Here is a 16,035-nt window from a genome sequence, read left to right on the forward strand (position 1 = left end):
TAAGCTACGGTGACGATGGTGGTGTGTGTGGAGATGTGGGTGGGTTCATTGTTTGATATCGAACTGGTGGGTCGGATTGATTGCTTGCGTGTAGAGTCTAGACTATGGGATATAAAAGGGGGAGCGGCTTTAGGTGGAGAGGTCATTTCTGTCATTATATCGGGCATGCCGCGGCATGTATATGGTCATGAGGTGGAGTATGAATGGTAGATAGAACGATTTAGGAAATGGTCTGTCTATGGTGCTTCCAGCAAATCGGCTACGTGTACTGCCCTGTCACCTCTGGAATCTAGAACGGATACATTGATTAATTGAACGTGTACAAGTATCAAATCGCCACTGAATCCAATTCTTTGATCTCTTCATCGCCGAGCCCGAGGAGGTACAGAATATCTGTCAGACTCTCCCCATTCAACCGCGTCGGCGCCTCTAACTGCACTTTACTCTTCGCGCACCATGCCACTCCGAGACCGGCTTCGTGTAACATGGGCAGATCATTGGCGCCATCACCAATGGCGATTGTTTGCTTGATGGGGATGTTGTTTTTGGCTGCGATAGTCCGGAGAAGCGAGCGTTTCTGGGCCGCGTCGATGATGGGGAAGGATGGGACTAGGTTTCCGGTTAGGGTTTGTGTTTTTTCGTCCACTTCGAGCTGCGATTCGTCAATACCATAGATAACGAGAGAGAGAGATAGATATATATATATATATAACGTACATGGTTGGCAAATGCATAGTCAATGCCAAGCTCGCCTGCAAGCCACTCGGCGAGAGGTTGGAAGCCGCCGCTGAGGACGGCCATCTTGTAGCCCAAGACTTTTAATGACCTGCATAATTCTCGGGCTCCCGGAGAGATGGTGACAATGGTTTTGAGTTTGTCCCATACATCCGCAGGGACACCCTTCAATAAACTGACACGAGCTTTCAAAGACGCGGTGAAGTCGAGCTCGCCATTCATGGCACGTGCAGTGATTTCCTAATATTATTAGCTGCCGTCTGCAATACAGGTGTATATATACACACCGAGACTTCTTTCTCAACACCAACAAACTTGGCGATTTCGTCAATTGTCTCATTCTGAATCAGCGTACTATCCATATCAAAAATAGCCAGGCGCTTGTATTGCCTGAAAACACTCTGTTTTTGCAGCACGACCTCGACATTCCATTCCCTCTCAAACCGCCAGATGCTCTCATGCTTGCGCAGGTCATCAAATGACAAATAATCCGGGTTGGGTAGCGGTGAAATGGTGACTTCCACCACGCGGGGTTGCTCTTCTTGATCCAGACACCGATGCGATGTGTTCATCCGCTGGTACGGCGTATGCAGGCTTTCCACGATTTGCAGGAAATGAGTCAGGCATAATTGCGACACGAATGGACCATACAGGTGATCCAGTTGCTCGGGCTCTGGGGCTGGGGGTTCCCGTGGAAGCTTCTCCATATCCATGGTCGGCGCAGAACCCATGGGGATGGTCGGAGAGGGTAATCGGCCGTCGACCGCTAGGCTGGTGGCATCTGAGTAGTGAGGAGGGGCGGACTTGTAGAAGATGGTGGCGACGAGTTTCGGGGTTCCTGCAGGAAGCGGATTGGGGGACCTGGGGAAGATGCTGTGCACGATGCCGCTCTCGGTCACCTTCTCAGGGTCTGCGCTGATAGGGTTCGCGTTGAAGTGGAGCGGGGTTTTGCTGCTGAGGTCATTGTTGTCGGTGTCGCCCGCCGCGAGCAGCACGTCGGTGATATTCTGGGTGATGGGGGGCGTAGGCTTGTACTGCTGGTGGTCTTGGATGAAGGAGCCGCCCGACAGGGAGCTGTGGCGGAGGACTGGTCGTTCGGAGCGAGTGGTTGCCGCCATGTTGACAATTGAGAATTTGGGCAGGGTCGACGGTATCGAGTTGGAGAGGAGATGGGTAGAAAGCGTCGTTCAGCACTCAGTAGCCATCAGGTAAATGCCAGCTTCTGTAGGCCTGCCAGGAGACGATGTCTGTCGAGGTCGTCAGCGAGTAGAGGCAGCCTGCATCGGTCACGCAGGGATTGACCACGTGATGGAGGGGACGGCCGGTGTGATTGGCCACTAAATCAGGAAGCAAAAAAGGGACGTCATCTTCCCCGCTGTTTCAACCTCTCCACTCCTCTATCCACCCCATCTCTACTCTATACTCAGTGTTGGCCTCTTAACATCACATCCATTGATGATGCTTGTGTTACCGCATACACAGGCTAGAGCTATTGCATTCTCCAGGAGTTCCTCTCTGGGGTAGATGCAAGGGCATGTCCTGAGCATCGCAGGCGATCGACGATGACGTCAGGCAGGATCGGATCAGAGTCAGCACGAGCGTAGGTGCCAACCGTGTCCAGACGGCAATTGATAATTGATAGAGGTGCATGCTTACTCTGCTGATAGTCAAGATCCATATTAATAATAATCTTCCTAGTCCTGCAAGGAACAGGCTAGACACGACAGTATGCATGTTTGCACTGTTTGCTCCTCTACGGCAGCCCACAACGCCACAAGCGCAAGAATGGCGTGATTTTGCATTCTTTCAGCAGCCATGCCCAAAGCGGCAGGCGGTGGCCGTTCGACCTGCTATGGCGTGCTCGCATTTCCTAATCAGGCAACATGGGCATTTTCGCAGCAGCCAAACATGGCGAGGAACGAGGCCAAAATGGAGTCACCGAGCTGGCAGGGAGTGATTTCAAAGCAGATCACTTCAACGTAATCGCCTGCTGCGATATATCTCCCTGCCTCCTCGTCAGGTCGTCCTTGAACAGCCCAAGCCACTGATAGAAAAAGCAAATAAGACGACGACCAGAAGAATACCGTTTCTTTGCCTCTGTTGGTTCAACTGGCTCTTCTGCCCATACATTTCCACCCCACAATGCCTGTCAAGGTACAATCCCACTACCCCCTCGACGTCGAGGTTGCCGACAACGAGTCTGGCTATGCTAGTGCCTCATCCAGCGAGGCCAGCCTGCCTGAGGTCATCTTCACAAAGCCTCATCTGCAGTTTCTCAACCGACAATTGCAGTTCCTCGAGCCTCAGGGTTAGTCTTTCTCTATAGGATTCCTCTATACTCTTTGGCGATAGCGGGGGCGGGGTTGTGATTGTGCTGTCGTGCTAACAGTATGCAGATGTCTTGCGATGGTGCATCACCACGCTCCCCAATCTCTACCAGACCACAGCCTTTGGCTTAACCGGCCTGGTCATCACTGACATGCTGTCCAAACTCAACGTCCCTCGCCCGCAGGTGGTTGATATCATCTTCTTCGACACCCTGCACCACTTCAAAGAGACGCTCTCCCTCGTGGACCGCGTCCGCCAAAAGTACCCTCACATCAACATCCACTCATACAAGCCCGCCGGGGTGGATTCTGAAGAAGCATTTGCCGCCAAATACGGTGCTCGACTGTGGGAGACCGATGATGAGCGGTACGACTGGGTGGCCAAGGTCGAGCCTGCCCAGCGTGCGTACCGGGAACTCAAGGTCGATGCCGTCCTGACCGGCCGTCGGCGCAGCCAGGGTGGCAAGCGAGGCGAGCTCGACGTGATTGAGATTGACGACGCGGGCCTCATCAAGATCAACCCGCTGGCCAACTGGACGTTTGAGAATGTGCGGCAATATATCAAAGAGAACGACGTGCCATACAACGGGCTGCTGGACCGCGGCTATAAGAGTGTAGGCGACTATCACTCGACCAAGCCGGTCAAGGAGAACGAAGACGAGCGGTCGGGCCGTTGGCAAGGCCAGAACAAGACCGAGTGTGGCATCCACAACCCGCGCTCCAAGTACGCGCAGTTCCTGATGGAGATGGAGCGCAAGCGGCAGGAAGAAGCCCTGGTGCAGGCACTACAGAATGCCCAGGTGCAGCAAACCTAGCTGCACAGGCACGATTGATGTTTATGTTTGTTTAATTAGAGCATTACTGGCGTTTGAGCGTTGATTATATTATATGAGTACATGTCAAGCCGGCGTCGTGTATTTAGAGAGATAGAATAGGCCATAAAAGTCTTTCTAAATTCATACCAGTCACCAGAGTAGCACACTGCACATCTCAGATCTAAGCACTAGCCGCAAATCCCCCACGCAACATGCCAGTGTTAAATAGCTTAAAGTATTAATATTCCGCAGAGCCAGGAACAGAAAAGAATCACGCAAGCCGTCAAAGCAATGTCGTGATCAGCGCCTGTCCTATCAGCGCCGCGATCGGACGAGTGGAGCAGTCAAAACCTGAACCCTTCAACAAAACGCAGCAATCAGAACCGCCGCTGAAGCAATTGCGTGATTACAGACGCCCCGGCTGTAATCGGATTGTATTGCTAGCTCCGCTTAGGGCTGTCAAGGCTGTAGAGGCTCAACTACACATACGCTTCATACTTTAATCATCTATGTTGCTGCAATGTTGAGATGATGTGATTCCCTGGATTAATAATCAAATTGTTGAATATCAGGATAATGCCTCTGCTTACGCCCATGTAACCATGATCGGCGGGTCTGTGTTTTATCTCTGATTACCAGGGCCACGCGGCGCTGATCGCTGTTATCCTCGATGCTACGTATGCTCTCGACTCGACACAGGAAGATAACGCTGAGCTGGACATTTCGGAAGGTCCCAGGGATCAGCAGCGCATGTTTCATGGAGAACAGCCAGAAGAACCGAGCCCCTATTACTTGTACAGGTTGATGGCGTACACTTGAATATGATAATAACGGTCGAATATATAATAACTCGTCACGCCAAGCCCGAACGCGCGGCGCTGCCCCCACTGAGCGTCGTGAACGCTGCTCGCAAACATGATCAAGAACGAGCACGGTCGCTGCTTAGCCGTCTATCAACAGAAGTAACACGTAACGATCCCACGCGGACGGCAATCCTCATCAAAGCAGTGCGGTCGGACGAGTGCCAAGAGGGCCCGGATGTCGGTGTCGCGATCGTCGTTGGCGGTCGTACCGCTGTGGTTGTAGTAGCAGACTTCTGGTCCTGAGAGATAATCTAGTATATATATGGAACGGACGTAGTTAATTGGACGATGGTATTATATAATACAGGTGCTGACGTTGTGGTGCTTACTTCCGTGGCCCGTGGAGAGCACCTTCCTCAGTATTAATACTGTACTGTAATACATGCACTGAGTCCTTCTCCGATTCTCCCCCGCTCGACTTTTTTCTTGCCAGCTTCTGACTTGTACACCTGTCTTCTCCTTCTTTTTCTCCTCCCCATTCCTGCCATCAGAAAGTTCTTGTTTCACTCCCAATATTATCATCATGGCCAACAAACCCCATGGCGGTGTCCTCAAGGACTTGGTCGCTCGCGATGCCCCGCGCCATGATCAGTTGGAGGCAGAGGCTGGCACCCTGCCTGCCATCGTCCTGACCGAGCGCCAATTGTGCGATCTGGAGCTGATTATGAACGGAGGCTTCAGTCCTTTGGAGGGTGTGTACCCATTCTCTTAGTTGCATTCCTTCATTCATTCTATTTATTCGAATGCGACTACCATCATTCGAGACTATACCGTACTCAATCGAAATTTATCTACCAGCTACTGATTTATTTTACAGGCTTCATGAACCAGAAGGATTACGACGGGTACGTTCGCTCTCACACCACTTCCAGCATTCTTGCACCATTCTTGCACTATCTTGCGCATTCTGTACCGTGGAGGGGCTGCACTCCGCCCTCGGAGCTGCGCCGATACGCGGGAGAGGACCTAAAGCAACCTCAATATTAAAATTGGATTTGTAGCTAACTCTTGTTCCACAGCGTCGTCGCCGACTCTCGTCTCGCCGATGGCAATCTTTTCACCATGCCCATTACTCTCGATGTCTCCAGCGAAAGTGTCCAGCAGCTGGGGTTGAAGCCTGGTGCTCGTGTGACTCTGCGTGATTTCCGCGACGACCGCAATCTTGCTATTCTGACAATTGACGATGTCTATCGCCCGGATAAGTGAGTTCAGGGTTTTTTATTCACTTGATATTCTCCTGCTGATTTGTTGTGTGCCAGGACCAAAGAAGCACAGCTCGTCTTCGGCGGTGATGAGGAACACCCCGCCATTAAATACCTAAACACCCAAGTCCAGGAGTTCTACATTGGAGGAAAGGTCGAGGCTGTCAACAAGCTCAACCACTACGATTATGTTGCTCTGCGATGTGAGTTGCACTGTCAATTCCATGACCAACCAACTAATCTGCATAGTCACCCCCGCCGAATTGCGCACTCACTTCGACAAGCTCGGCTGGACCCGCGTTGTTGCTTTCCAGACGAGAAACCCCATGCACAGAGCTCATCGTGAGCTGACTGTGCGCGCTGCTCGCGCCCGCCAAGCGAACGTGCTCATCCACCCCGTCGTCGGTCTCACGAAGCCTGGTGATATCGACCACTTCACCCGAGTCCGCGTCTACCAGGCCTTGCTCCCCCGCTACCCTAACGGCATGGCCGTCCTCGGTCTGCTGCCTCTGGCTATGCGCATGGGCGGTCCTCGCGAGGCCATCTGGCACGCAATCATCCGCAAGAATCACGGAGCCACCCACTTCATCGTCGGCCGCGACCACGCCGGCCCCGGCAAGAACTCCAAGGGCGTTGAATTCTACGGCCCCTACGACGCCCAGCACGCCGTCGAGAAGTACAGAGACGAACTCGGCATCGAGGTCGTCGAATTCCAACAGGTCACCTACCTCCCCGACACCGACGAGTACAAACCCGTCGACGAAGTCCCTGCTGGCACGAAGACCCTCGACATCTCCGGTACCGAGCTTCGAAAGCGCCTCCGCAGCGGCGCCCATATCCCAGAGTGGTTTTCCTACCCTGAAGTCATCCGCGTCTTGCGCGAATCCAACCCGCCCCGCGCCTCCCAAGGCTTCACGGTCTTCCTGACTGGTTACCAAAACTCCGGCAAGGATGCCATTGCCCGCGCGCTTCAGGTCACGCTGAACCAGCAAGGTGGCCGCTCTGTCTCCCTGCTCCTCGGCGATACTGTCCGTCACGAACTATCCTCCGAACTGGGTTTCAGCCGTGAAGACCGCCACAGGAACATCCAGCGCATCGCCTTCGTCGCAGCCGAACTGACCAAGGCTGGCGCCGCCGTCATCGCCGCCCCGATCGCACCCTACGAGGAATCACGCCAGGTCGCCCGCGAAACCATCTCGCAAGTCGGCAGCTTCTTCCTCGTGCACGTGGCCACGCCGCTCGAATATTGCGAAGCCACCGACAAGAGGGGCGTCTACGCCAGCGCTCGTCGCGGCGAAATCAAGGGCTTCACAGGTGTTGACGACCCGTACGAGGCGCCACGCAACGCCGACCTTGTTGTCGACGTACAGAAGCAGAGCGTGCGCAGCATCGTTCACGAGATCGTCCTGATCCTCGAGAGCCAGGGCTTCCTCGACCGTTCATAATCTACGTTTCTTAGCATTGTGTACATATGATACCACCGCCCGTACCGCGACCTGGTACATCGATGTTCTGTTCTGTTCTGGTAGTTAGTTTTGGGCAGGCTTGGTGCCTGGAAAATACAAATATAGAGGGCGTTTCCTAGATAGTTTTTCTTTTGTTTATTGATAATACGTGTTATCCTTGCACTTAATTTCTACACATCTAATTACTTCTAGACCTAGCCCAGATCCGCCTAGCTGATTCTGCTGCTATATTTACACTGTCAACGCAATAACCTTATCCCTCAGCACTAATGATCGCCTGCGGGATATGCGGGATGGATGGGCTGCTACATCAGGAATAGTTCTTGGCGATACCAAACGTTTCTATATTCAATATTCCGTAGTTTGGCTGTCAATTGATCGATAGATAATAAAACGAGTGTATATTGTTGAGCGGAATCAGTATTGTGAACTCGCATATAAATTTCAAAGTTAATTGAGTTATTGATGTACTCTGTATACAACCTTTCAACTTCGTCCTCAACATCGAAGCTCATGCTTGGCGGCCCCAGCTATTATCTGAGCTGAGCTGACATGGGGGCTATATCAATTGAATCTTACGAATATAAATTGCACTCAATGTCATCACCCAACTCCAAAATCCAAAAGTAGTGTAAAGGGAGAAAAGAAGTGTAGATGAAATGCTCCTCCACCACCAGCTCCTCGCCCTCCTGGCGCTCCTCCTCTCATGCATCCACGTCGACGCTGCCTTCATCAGCTACCCTCGCCCCTCCATCTACTCCAAATCCGCACACTTCTCGCTCAAAGTAAACGGCACATACGCGTACACTGTCAGCTACGATGGCTACGACTACGTGCAGCTCTCCATGGACGAGGGCTACGCCACGGAATTTCGCATTGCACTGACGAGCGGAGATAGCATCACGTCCTACTCCATTTCGCCGGAACGACTCCCTATTTCTGCGAAGACGGAGGGCAATGAGCTCGTCTTCTCGCTCACGAAGGCGCATTATTTAATTGTGAAGATCAATGACGAAAAGGAGTTTGTCGTGCTGCTTGATCCGAGCGAGCTCGACGTGCCGGCTAGCTCTGGTGCGAATGTGTATAATGTGCGCGACTACAATGCAGACGACACCGGAAAGTCCGTGACAAAGGGCATCCAAGCCGCCATGGACGCGGCGGCAGGGAACCCCGGCAGCATCGTCTACGTGCCAGCGGGCCTATATACAATCGGCAACCTGCTCCTCCGCAACCACACCTCACTATACCTCGCGGGCGGCGCGGTGCTGCGCTTCTCGGGGGACCCAAAGGACTACACAACGCTCTACAACAAGCCGGACCTGTACAACGGGACGTGGTGGATCCAGACGGAAATCAACTCGACCAACATCAAGGTGTACGGCCGGGGCACAATCGACGGGAATGGGTATAACACGCGAAAGGCAAAGTTCATGGCCGACCTGCTGGTGCCCGTCGGCACAACGAATTTCACCTGTGACGGGGTTCTCGTGCGCGACAGCTCGTTCTGGGCCGTCACGCCGATCCAGGTCACGGACGCGCTGATTACGAACATCAAGATTCTAGACCGGCAGGACGTCACGCAGGACGACGGGATTGATGTTGTTGAGTCGACGCGCGTGACGGTGCGCCGGGCTATCGCGATTGCCAACGACGATAGCTTTTCGGCCAAGACCTGGCCGTATAAAGTGCACACGACGGTGCCGTATCCGTACGCGCCGCGGGAGTTGCGGGATGTGCTGTTCGACGACTGTTTGGCGTGGACACTGTGCTATTCGTACAAGATCGGGGAAGGCGTGTGGGAGGTACAGGATAATGTGACGTTTCGGAACAGCGTGGCGTATAAAGCTGGCGTGGGGATTGGGATTCATCATAAGTTTGGCTCGGAGGTGGCGAGTAATATTACCTTTGAGGATATTGATATTGAGAGGTTGTCGGGTTCGCCAGGCGGGATGGCGTCTTGGATGGCGATTTATGTGGATAATGCGGGCGAGGGTGTTGGGCCTTTGAAGGATTTGACGATTAGGAATATAAGGGCGAGGCAGCAGGGTTCAAGGAATGCGTTTTTGCAGGGCTTTAATCAGTCGTCGATGGTGAGTGGCGTGACGATTGGTGATGTGTACATGTTTCAGAATAAGACCCCGGCGACGACGTTTGAGGAGATGAAGTTGTTTAATGTTAGTTATTCGGAAGGCGTTAAGATAGTTAATTCGTAACTGTTTGGAGATTTTCAATTGATGTGATATTTGATTTTATACCCTATATTTGAAATCGTACAATGGTCAATACCAAACATGTATAATTGGACATTTAGAACATTTGAAGCTGATAAGAATATCACATGTACTCATTAAGCAGTACCGTGAACTTGGTGATTTCTGGATATCTCATTGATTTGAAGAATCACTCATAGATATACATAGTCAAGGTAGACTGATGGTATTTTAGCACCATAAGTGGTTCAGGTATCAGAATACTAAGAATTGGAGCATTTGCATCATCTACGTATGGACGCCTTAACCGGGCTCTTCGCCTCGAAAATCTCATCCATCTCCTCCAAAGTCCTATCCTTTGTCTCCACAAAAAACAAGTACACCCAAATAGCCTGCACAATATTCCAAACCGCATACACAATATAAATCCTCCAGGCAATATTCGCCAACGCAATGGGTGCCGCATACGTATTCACAAACTCCGCCGCGTTGAGCACTAAATTATTAACCCCCATGCCCTTTGAGCGTGTATTTGTATGTAGACATTCCACTGGATACGCGACTACCAGCGGATTCACTCCCCCGGCATGGAAAATGCCGACGAAGAAGATAAATGCAATAGTAAGGTTAGACAGCGAGGATGCTTCTCCCCGATGGTATTGCGATGTCACCCCGGTTAGAGCAACTAAACATGCACTCATCGACAGACACCCGAAGAGGAGTTGCGGACGACGACCGATTTTGTTCGAGAGCAATGAACCAATAGTCGCCCCGCCCAACGACGATATGTAGTATGCCATGTTGAACAACAGCAGCCGGTTCGGTGCTGTGATGCCGATGTTGCGCAGGTTGTTGGCCAGGTAATACCCAGTGAGGTTGCTGCCGCCCCATTGGCCTGCAGAAAGAGTAAGTTATTAACACAATAAAACTTGGAATAGTGGTGAAATACCGATCACTCCTATCGAAACAACCATAAACAGCCTATACCGATTTGCCCGCGTGGTGACAAGTTCCGAGTAGTCGTACCAGCGTTTATCAGACGCCTCAAGTTTAATGCTCTCCCGCATTTCGGCAATCTCCAGAGAAACAAGACAAGAATTCTCGTCGCCGTCTGCGTGATATTTAGTTAAGATGCGATGAGCGTCGTCTAATCGATCATTGGCAATCAACCACCGAGGCGACTCGGGCAAGAACCAGACACCAAGGAGAACAATCGACGTGGGCACCACCTGAAGGATCAATGGCAATCTCCAAGAGAGCGACGACTGAATCGGGCCCGACGCAAATGCAATCGCACTGGCAATAATCGCACCGATCAGCCAGAGCGAGTTGTACAACATGATAGCCGGACCGCGCCATTGCGGAGGACTCATTTCGGCCACCCACGAGGGCGCCGAGGACCGGTTGATAGCCAGGCCAAAACCTGTCAGGAAGCGACCGGCGAGGAATGCATGGTGGTTCTGAGCCGAAAATAGTACTATGGCACCTACCAGCGTGATTGTGCTGCCGATCACCATGCCCACTTTCCGTCCCCAGCGATCACCAGCTGGTCCGGCGACAAATGACCCTGTCATATTGCCAATGGTGTAGATGGCGGTAACAATGCCGAGGAGACTGCCAGTTTTGGGCACACCTAGATCGCTGTGCCAGCGGTCGCTGCTGTTCATGGCTGACATGAGCGAGGAGTCGAATCCGGTGCCCCATGAGTCTGCTATCGTCAATCATGCGGTCTGCTGGCTGCCTTTGAGAGGGAGATGTCTTACTGCAGTAGGCCAAGAACAAAAAGAGATACAGCTGTATCGATGCCTTGGAGAATTTCTTTGTCTTTGAATGGAGCATTTCAGTCCTCATCTCAGCCTCTAGGCTGTCGAGGTGTGCGTCCTTAGACATCTCGACATGAGACACGGTGTCGTCTTTGAGTTCGGACATGACCCTGGTTCAGTGAATTCCTACTACTGTGAGGATTAACCACATCTTGCGCATAGATGCAAGAGGTGTCTTTGGATATAAAAGCCCTTCAGGTCACGTCTCCACATTCCCAAATGTCAGCGTCAATGCCAAGGCTTGTGTCGTGTCTCAGGGGTGCTCTGCGCAGTGCGGGATGATCTTCTGATCTTCTATCCCACAGTTCCCACTGAACGGGGCCAATCGCGAACCTTATTTCCACTTCATCGGCTCGGCAATTGATGTGCCCTCGATTAAAAATAATTTGATTGCCGCCTTTCTCCAACCCTTGCTAAGTTCAACCCTTGCAACTTTATGACGCCGTCCGTCGCGATGTCTCACGAGCGTACGGCTGATGCCTTGGCTGAAGATTTTGTCACCTTTGATCAATTCATTCTGCTTGGTGATTCAATCACGCAGAACGCTTCAAACCATGAGGGCGGATTTGGGTTTGTTCCCGCTTTAGCACATGGTATGCCATGCTTCTACCTATCTAAATTGATTGACATTTAATCACCAAGAAGATTACGCTCGTCGGTTGGACGTCATTAACCGTGGCTTCAGGTTAGAAATCCAATGCGAAAATGTAATTATATAGATATGCAAACATAATTGACCCATTTTAGTGGATACAACACTGCCAATATAAGACTGATATATCCTCGGTTTTTTCCACCTCCGCACATTGCTCGTGTGCGATTTCTTGTAACCTTTCCTCTATTCCTGAAATGTCTCCAGGAACATTGAATTAATATCTAATATTTCGCAAGCTGCTGTTCTTCGGTGCCAATGACTCTGTCATCGACCGAACTTCGAGACATCACGTCTCCGTAGACGAATACAAGGCCAATCTCGAATACATTATCACGCATCCGTCTACCCGCCAACAAAATCCAAATATCATCGTGGTCACTCCACCTCCAATCTGCGAACACCAGCAAAAGCAGCTTGATATACAAAAGGGGTTTCCATTTTTGAGGAGACGAGCTGAGAATACTAAAAAGTATGCAGAGGCTTGTTTGGATGTTGCGAGCAGAATGAATGTCGTTGGAGTTGATATCTGGTCGGCATTTATGAGAGAAGCTGGATGGGAGCAAGGGCGGGCATTGAAGGGATCACTGGAGGTTCAGAAAAACGAGGTACTTCAGAGTCTTTTATACGATGGTAATTTCTCCCTTTCGCTGTATACTGAAATTGATACTGACTTCATCAAGGTCTCCATCTAAGTGCGGACGGGTATAGACTGCTTTACAGGGAAGTGAGAGACGTGATCCATCAAAGTTTTCCAAACCAGACACCTGAAAAGTTACCAATGGTGTTTGCAGGATGGCAGAATGCTCCTCGATATGATGACTAAAGCAGAACGGTAGGTAAATAGATTGACTAAGAAATAGAATATATGACCAGCAGCTTTGAGATCATGAATCCTCTTGTCCGTAATAAATAAATTCCACTTCCCCATTAAGACCCATTGCTTCAACAGTTTGAGGGTCGCCCGGAATAATATCAAGACAATTATCGGACCACGTCACACCATCATTCAACAACACCAGCCCCTTGACAGGTTTCTTTGCCGAGATATACACCGTCTCTCCAACAGCTTTAACTATCAGACCCCTGTCAGGAAATGTATAATGTTTAAATGGCTGTGGCCAATCACTTTCTCTCGATATGACACATTCTCTAGACTCATCAAACAGTCTAGCAGCCAAAACCGTCGGCTCACCCTCTGGGGTCTCCTTGTCTGCAACGATTTCCGTCGTCCCCAGGGCTAGAATATCAATTGACCATGTCTGTGCCAAACACACGTCTAGTCCTGTCACAATAGAAACATATCTCAGCTCCACAGTTCCTCTCACTCTCTCCATTCCAGAGTTGGCAATCCAGACAGAAAAGGTAGATTCTTTGGGAGGGTAGATGTGAGGCGTGGCATGCGCAATAACCCCCGCAGCGTCAGCTTTCATTTTTCCATTGATCAGAGCCAAATGCTGGAAATTTGGCCGAACTTCGATTTTGGGTCGTCGAATAACACCGATAGCAAGCGATTTCAGGGCTCTGGCGATCACGTGGTACGCTGGCTTCGGTCTCTCGTAGTAGTCGACGATGGCCCAACTAGATACCGGCCAGGAATCATTCATCTATAGAATCAAATGATTTAGAAATGATGGATCTATTCCTAGAAGGAGATGTAGGAAACGAACCTGCCATACCAAGGCCCCGCCGCACAGCCTCCCTTGGAATTGCCTTCTCCATCCCCGAAAAGCGTAGCCCATTGCTTCACTCTGCGTCAATTGCGACAAATAGATGTATTTCTGTAAATCAAATGATAGTCGAAAATTCTCTCCCATGCAGGTAAACATCCTCTTTTCATAGCTCGACGCTTTACAATGGTGTTCGAAGGCAAGGGATTGAGGATGGCGATCTGTATCAGCAGGATCAAAGAAAGCCTGTTGCACCGTCTCGAAATGAGGACAAGAAATCATGCCAAACTCAGAAATAAACCGTGCACAAAGGTCGGGATACCTTTGGTAAGGAACCAACATCCCACTAGAAACATTCCAGATATGTACATCTCCAATCGTGCGGTCACTATTGTTGTCTTCTCCGCCAAAAGGAGAGCCTGGCCAATACGTGATCCAGGGTGCGTGCTGACGAATAATGTCTGGGAGAATCTTCTCGTAGGTATAGCGAGCACCGAATTTAGTATTTTTCCATTCGGATTCTGGAGTTTTCATGTCATGTTTCACTAAATGAGGTCAGCTGCTTGTCTCACAATCTTGTATAAACCGAGGCACATACATCCTTCATTGGCAACCTGATAATCTTCGTTATTGCCCGCAAATATACACAACGATGGATGGTTGCGTAGCCGCTGTACTGCTGCCACAGCTTCCTTTTTAACGCTCTCGACAAACCTTTCATCAGATGGATACTGTCCACATGCGAATGCAAAGTCTTGCCAGACAAGCAATCCGCGACGGTCGCATTCATCAAAAAAGGCATCGTCTTCATATATTCCTCCACCCCAAACCCGGATCATATTCTGGTTGCCACGCACAGCTAGATCGATCCACCTAGCATATCGATCTGGAGTCATTCGAGTGAGGAAATTGTCACCAGGGATCCAGTTACTGCCGCCCATGAATATAGGTATTTCATTGATTTTAAAGTAAAATGTCGATCCCTCTTTCAGTGGCGACTGGACTAATTTAACCCGACGGAAGCCAACAGTGTGAGACACTGTGTGGAGGATTGTATTGTCATCACTGTTGCGAAGAGATGTTCTCACTTCGTATAGAGGTTGTTTGCCATGGGTGAAGGGATACCAAACTTGTACATCAGGAATAGAGATAGCTGTGCCTTGTTTCTTTTCAATATTTCTCGAGATTAGTGTTACCCCCTTAGGATCAACAACAGTACTCTCCAGTGCGTACCCATCAGAGTCGTGGCGAATATCACAGCTCAAAAACAATGTTCCATCTTTAAGATCTTCGGATAATCGCGCCTCGACTCTAACATCGTCAAGTCGAGCTTGGTAGGTCTCCAGATAAATTGGCTTCCAGGGTCCTGCCGTGACAAGCGAGGGTCCCCAGTCCCAACCAAAATGGTACTGTGCTTTTCGTACATATACTCGCTCATACTGGCCATTCCAGCATACAAGGTGACCTCTTTCTTTATATATTGAGTTTCCTACCTTCATTGCCGACTGAAAAGTAATTTTGAGGACGTTTTCATTCTTCAGTAGACCGGGCGCCAGTTCGATATGCTTAGGAACGAACATGTTATCGGACCTAGGCTTATTAGCATTCCTTATTCCACGTCTTTGCCATTACTCGAAGTGTGATGCTTTATACTCACTTGCATAGCTGAGCACCGTTCAACTCCACACTAGCAAAAGTGTCCAGTCCTTCGAACAAAAGAGCGGCTTGATATCCTGCCACTTCAGGACTCGCAGTAAAATGGGTGGTATACACCCAATTTTTCGAATCAACCCATTGAACATCTTTTTCATTGGTGCTAATGAAAGGGTCTGGAATGTGCTTGGCTGCCAGAAGGTCCAAGTGAATACTACAAACATGAATTTAGAAATTTCGCTCAGAGTAAGTAAGCGCTACTTACTTTGTAGGAATCTTCGTCTCTCCGCTCAACTTTCCCTCTTCGTCTGACCATTGGAAGTCGGTCAAGGCTGTACGGCGCAACATATTAGATTATAGTGGAATGGAATTGTACTGATAATAATAATCAAAGCCCCGACAATTATCCTCGGCAATGTAGTATCATGTAACTAATTCTTCTTGGTTTATGTGCGCATGCCATCTGAATATGAAGGGCCTCGCTAACCAAGCTATATAATTGTGATTATCTAATCTAAATATCTAAGACACTTGATATAATTGTTTTCCTAAAAAATAGAGAAAAGTATGTCTGATCATCCCGCACAAGCTTAACGTCATCCCTCAGGGCTAGTGGTGA

General features: G+C 50.1%; 7 protein-coding genes across 7 annotated transcripts; 4 read left to right on the forward strand and 3 right to left on the reverse strand.

Annotated features, from left to right (window-relative positions):
- Window positions 1-328: 328 nt before the first annotated feature.
- Window positions 329-1,853, reverse strand: BGW36DRAFT_287627 (phosphoserine phosphatase; the record flags this gene model as incomplete). The annotated part of the gene is made up of 3 exons (XM_046210520.1): window positions 329-652; window positions 718-975; window positions 1,023-1,853. 3 exons carry the CDS (start codon window positions 1,851-1,853, stop codon window positions 329-331), a joined length of 1,413 nt encoding a protein of 470 aa, XP_046076785.1.
- A 1,024-nt stretch (window positions 1,854-2,877) lies between these two features.
- BGW36DRAFT_394015 (putative 3'-phosphoadenosine-5'-phosphosulfate reductase Met16) lies at window positions 2,878-3,877 on the forward strand (the record flags this gene model as incomplete). The annotated part of the gene is made up of 2 exons (XM_046217875.1): window positions 2,878-3,043; window positions 3,132-3,877. 2 exons carry the CDS (start codon window positions 2,878-2,880, stop codon window positions 3,875-3,877), a joined length of 912 nt encoding a protein of 303 aa, XP_046076786.1.
- A 1,386-nt stretch (window positions 3,878-5,263) lies between these two features.
- On the forward strand, window positions 5,264-7,387 carry BGW36DRAFT_288681 (ATP sulfurylase; the record flags this gene model as incomplete). The annotated part of the gene is made up of 5 exons (XM_046210601.1): window positions 5,264-5,432; window positions 5,558-5,585; window positions 5,760-5,942; window positions 6,000-6,145; window positions 6,192-7,387. 5 exons carry the CDS (start codon window positions 5,264-5,266, stop codon window positions 7,385-7,387), a joined length of 1,722 nt encoding a protein of 573 aa, XP_046076787.1.
- A 680-nt stretch (window positions 7,388-8,067) lies between these two features.
- On the forward strand, window positions 8,068-9,621 carry BGW36DRAFT_334744 (pectin lyase-like protein; the record flags this gene model as incomplete). Its single annotated transcript, XM_046212915.1, has 1 exon — window positions 8,068-9,621. The coding sequence occupies one exon, from the start codon at window positions 8,068-8,070 to the stop codon at window positions 9,619-9,621; it is 1,554 nt and encodes a 517-aa protein (XP_046076788.1).
- A 65-nt stretch (window positions 9,622-9,686) lies between these two features.
- On the reverse strand, window positions 9,687-11,785 carry BGW36DRAFT_92095 (general substrate transporter). Its single transcript, XM_046222700.1, has 3 exons — window positions 11,382-11,785; window positions 10,568-11,326; window positions 9,687-10,513 (listed from the first exon to the last, which is right to left on the reverse strand). Exons 1-3 carry the CDS (start codon window positions 11,545-11,547, stop codon window positions 9,903-9,905), a joined length of 1,536 nt encoding a protein of 511 aa, XP_046076789.1. The 5' UTR covers window positions 11,548-11,785; the 3' UTR covers window positions 9,687-9,902.
- Window positions 11,786-11,895: 110 nt separating this feature from the next.
- BGW36DRAFT_288500 (GDSL Lipase/Acylhydrolase family protein) lies at window positions 11,896-12,919 on the forward strand (the record flags this gene model as incomplete). Its single annotated transcript, XM_046210579.1, has 5 exons — window positions 11,896-12,034; window positions 12,087-12,126; window positions 12,189-12,267; window positions 12,333-12,726; window positions 12,777-12,919. The coding sequence occupies 5 exons, from the start codon at window positions 11,896-11,898 to the stop codon at window positions 12,917-12,919; spliced, it is 795 nt and encodes a 264-aa protein (XP_046076790.1).
- A 61-nt stretch (window positions 12,920-12,980) lies between these two features.
- Window positions 12,981-15,764, reverse strand: BGW36DRAFT_394020 (glycoside hydrolase superfamily; the record flags this gene model as incomplete). The annotated part of the gene is made up of 5 exons (XM_046217876.1): window positions 12,981-13,700; window positions 13,764-14,308; window positions 14,362-15,353; window positions 15,421-15,630; window positions 15,682-15,764. 5 exons carry the CDS (start codon window positions 15,762-15,764, stop codon window positions 12,981-12,983), a joined length of 2,550 nt encoding a protein of 849 aa, XP_046076791.1.
- Between the last annotated feature and the right edge of the window lie 271 nt (window positions 15,765-16,035).

Source organism: Talaromyces proteolyticus, assembly GCF_021365285.1.
Source record: "Talaromyces proteolyticus strain PMI_201 chromosome Unknown BGW36scaffold_2, whole genome shotgun sequence".
Taxonomy (NCBI): Eukaryota; Fungi; Ascomycota; class Eurotiomycetes; order Eurotiales; family Trichocomaceae; genus Talaromyces; species Talaromyces proteolyticus.

Bases quoted from the DNA above. Each gene is read 5' to 3' on its own strand.
- BGW36DRAFT_92095 (XM_046222700.1), bottom strand. From the start codon at position 11,547: ATGTCCGAACTCAAAGACGACACCGTGTCTCATGTCGAGATGTCTAAG. The intron at 11,327-11,381 runs GTAAGACATCTC...TGACGATAGCAG, and splicing joins TTTGTTCTTGGCCTACTGCA to ACTCATGGGGCACCGGATTC. The intron at 10,514-10,567 runs GTATTTCACCAC...CTCTTTCTGCAG, and splicing joins TGTTTCGATAGGAGTGATCG to GCCAATGGGGCGGCAGCAAC.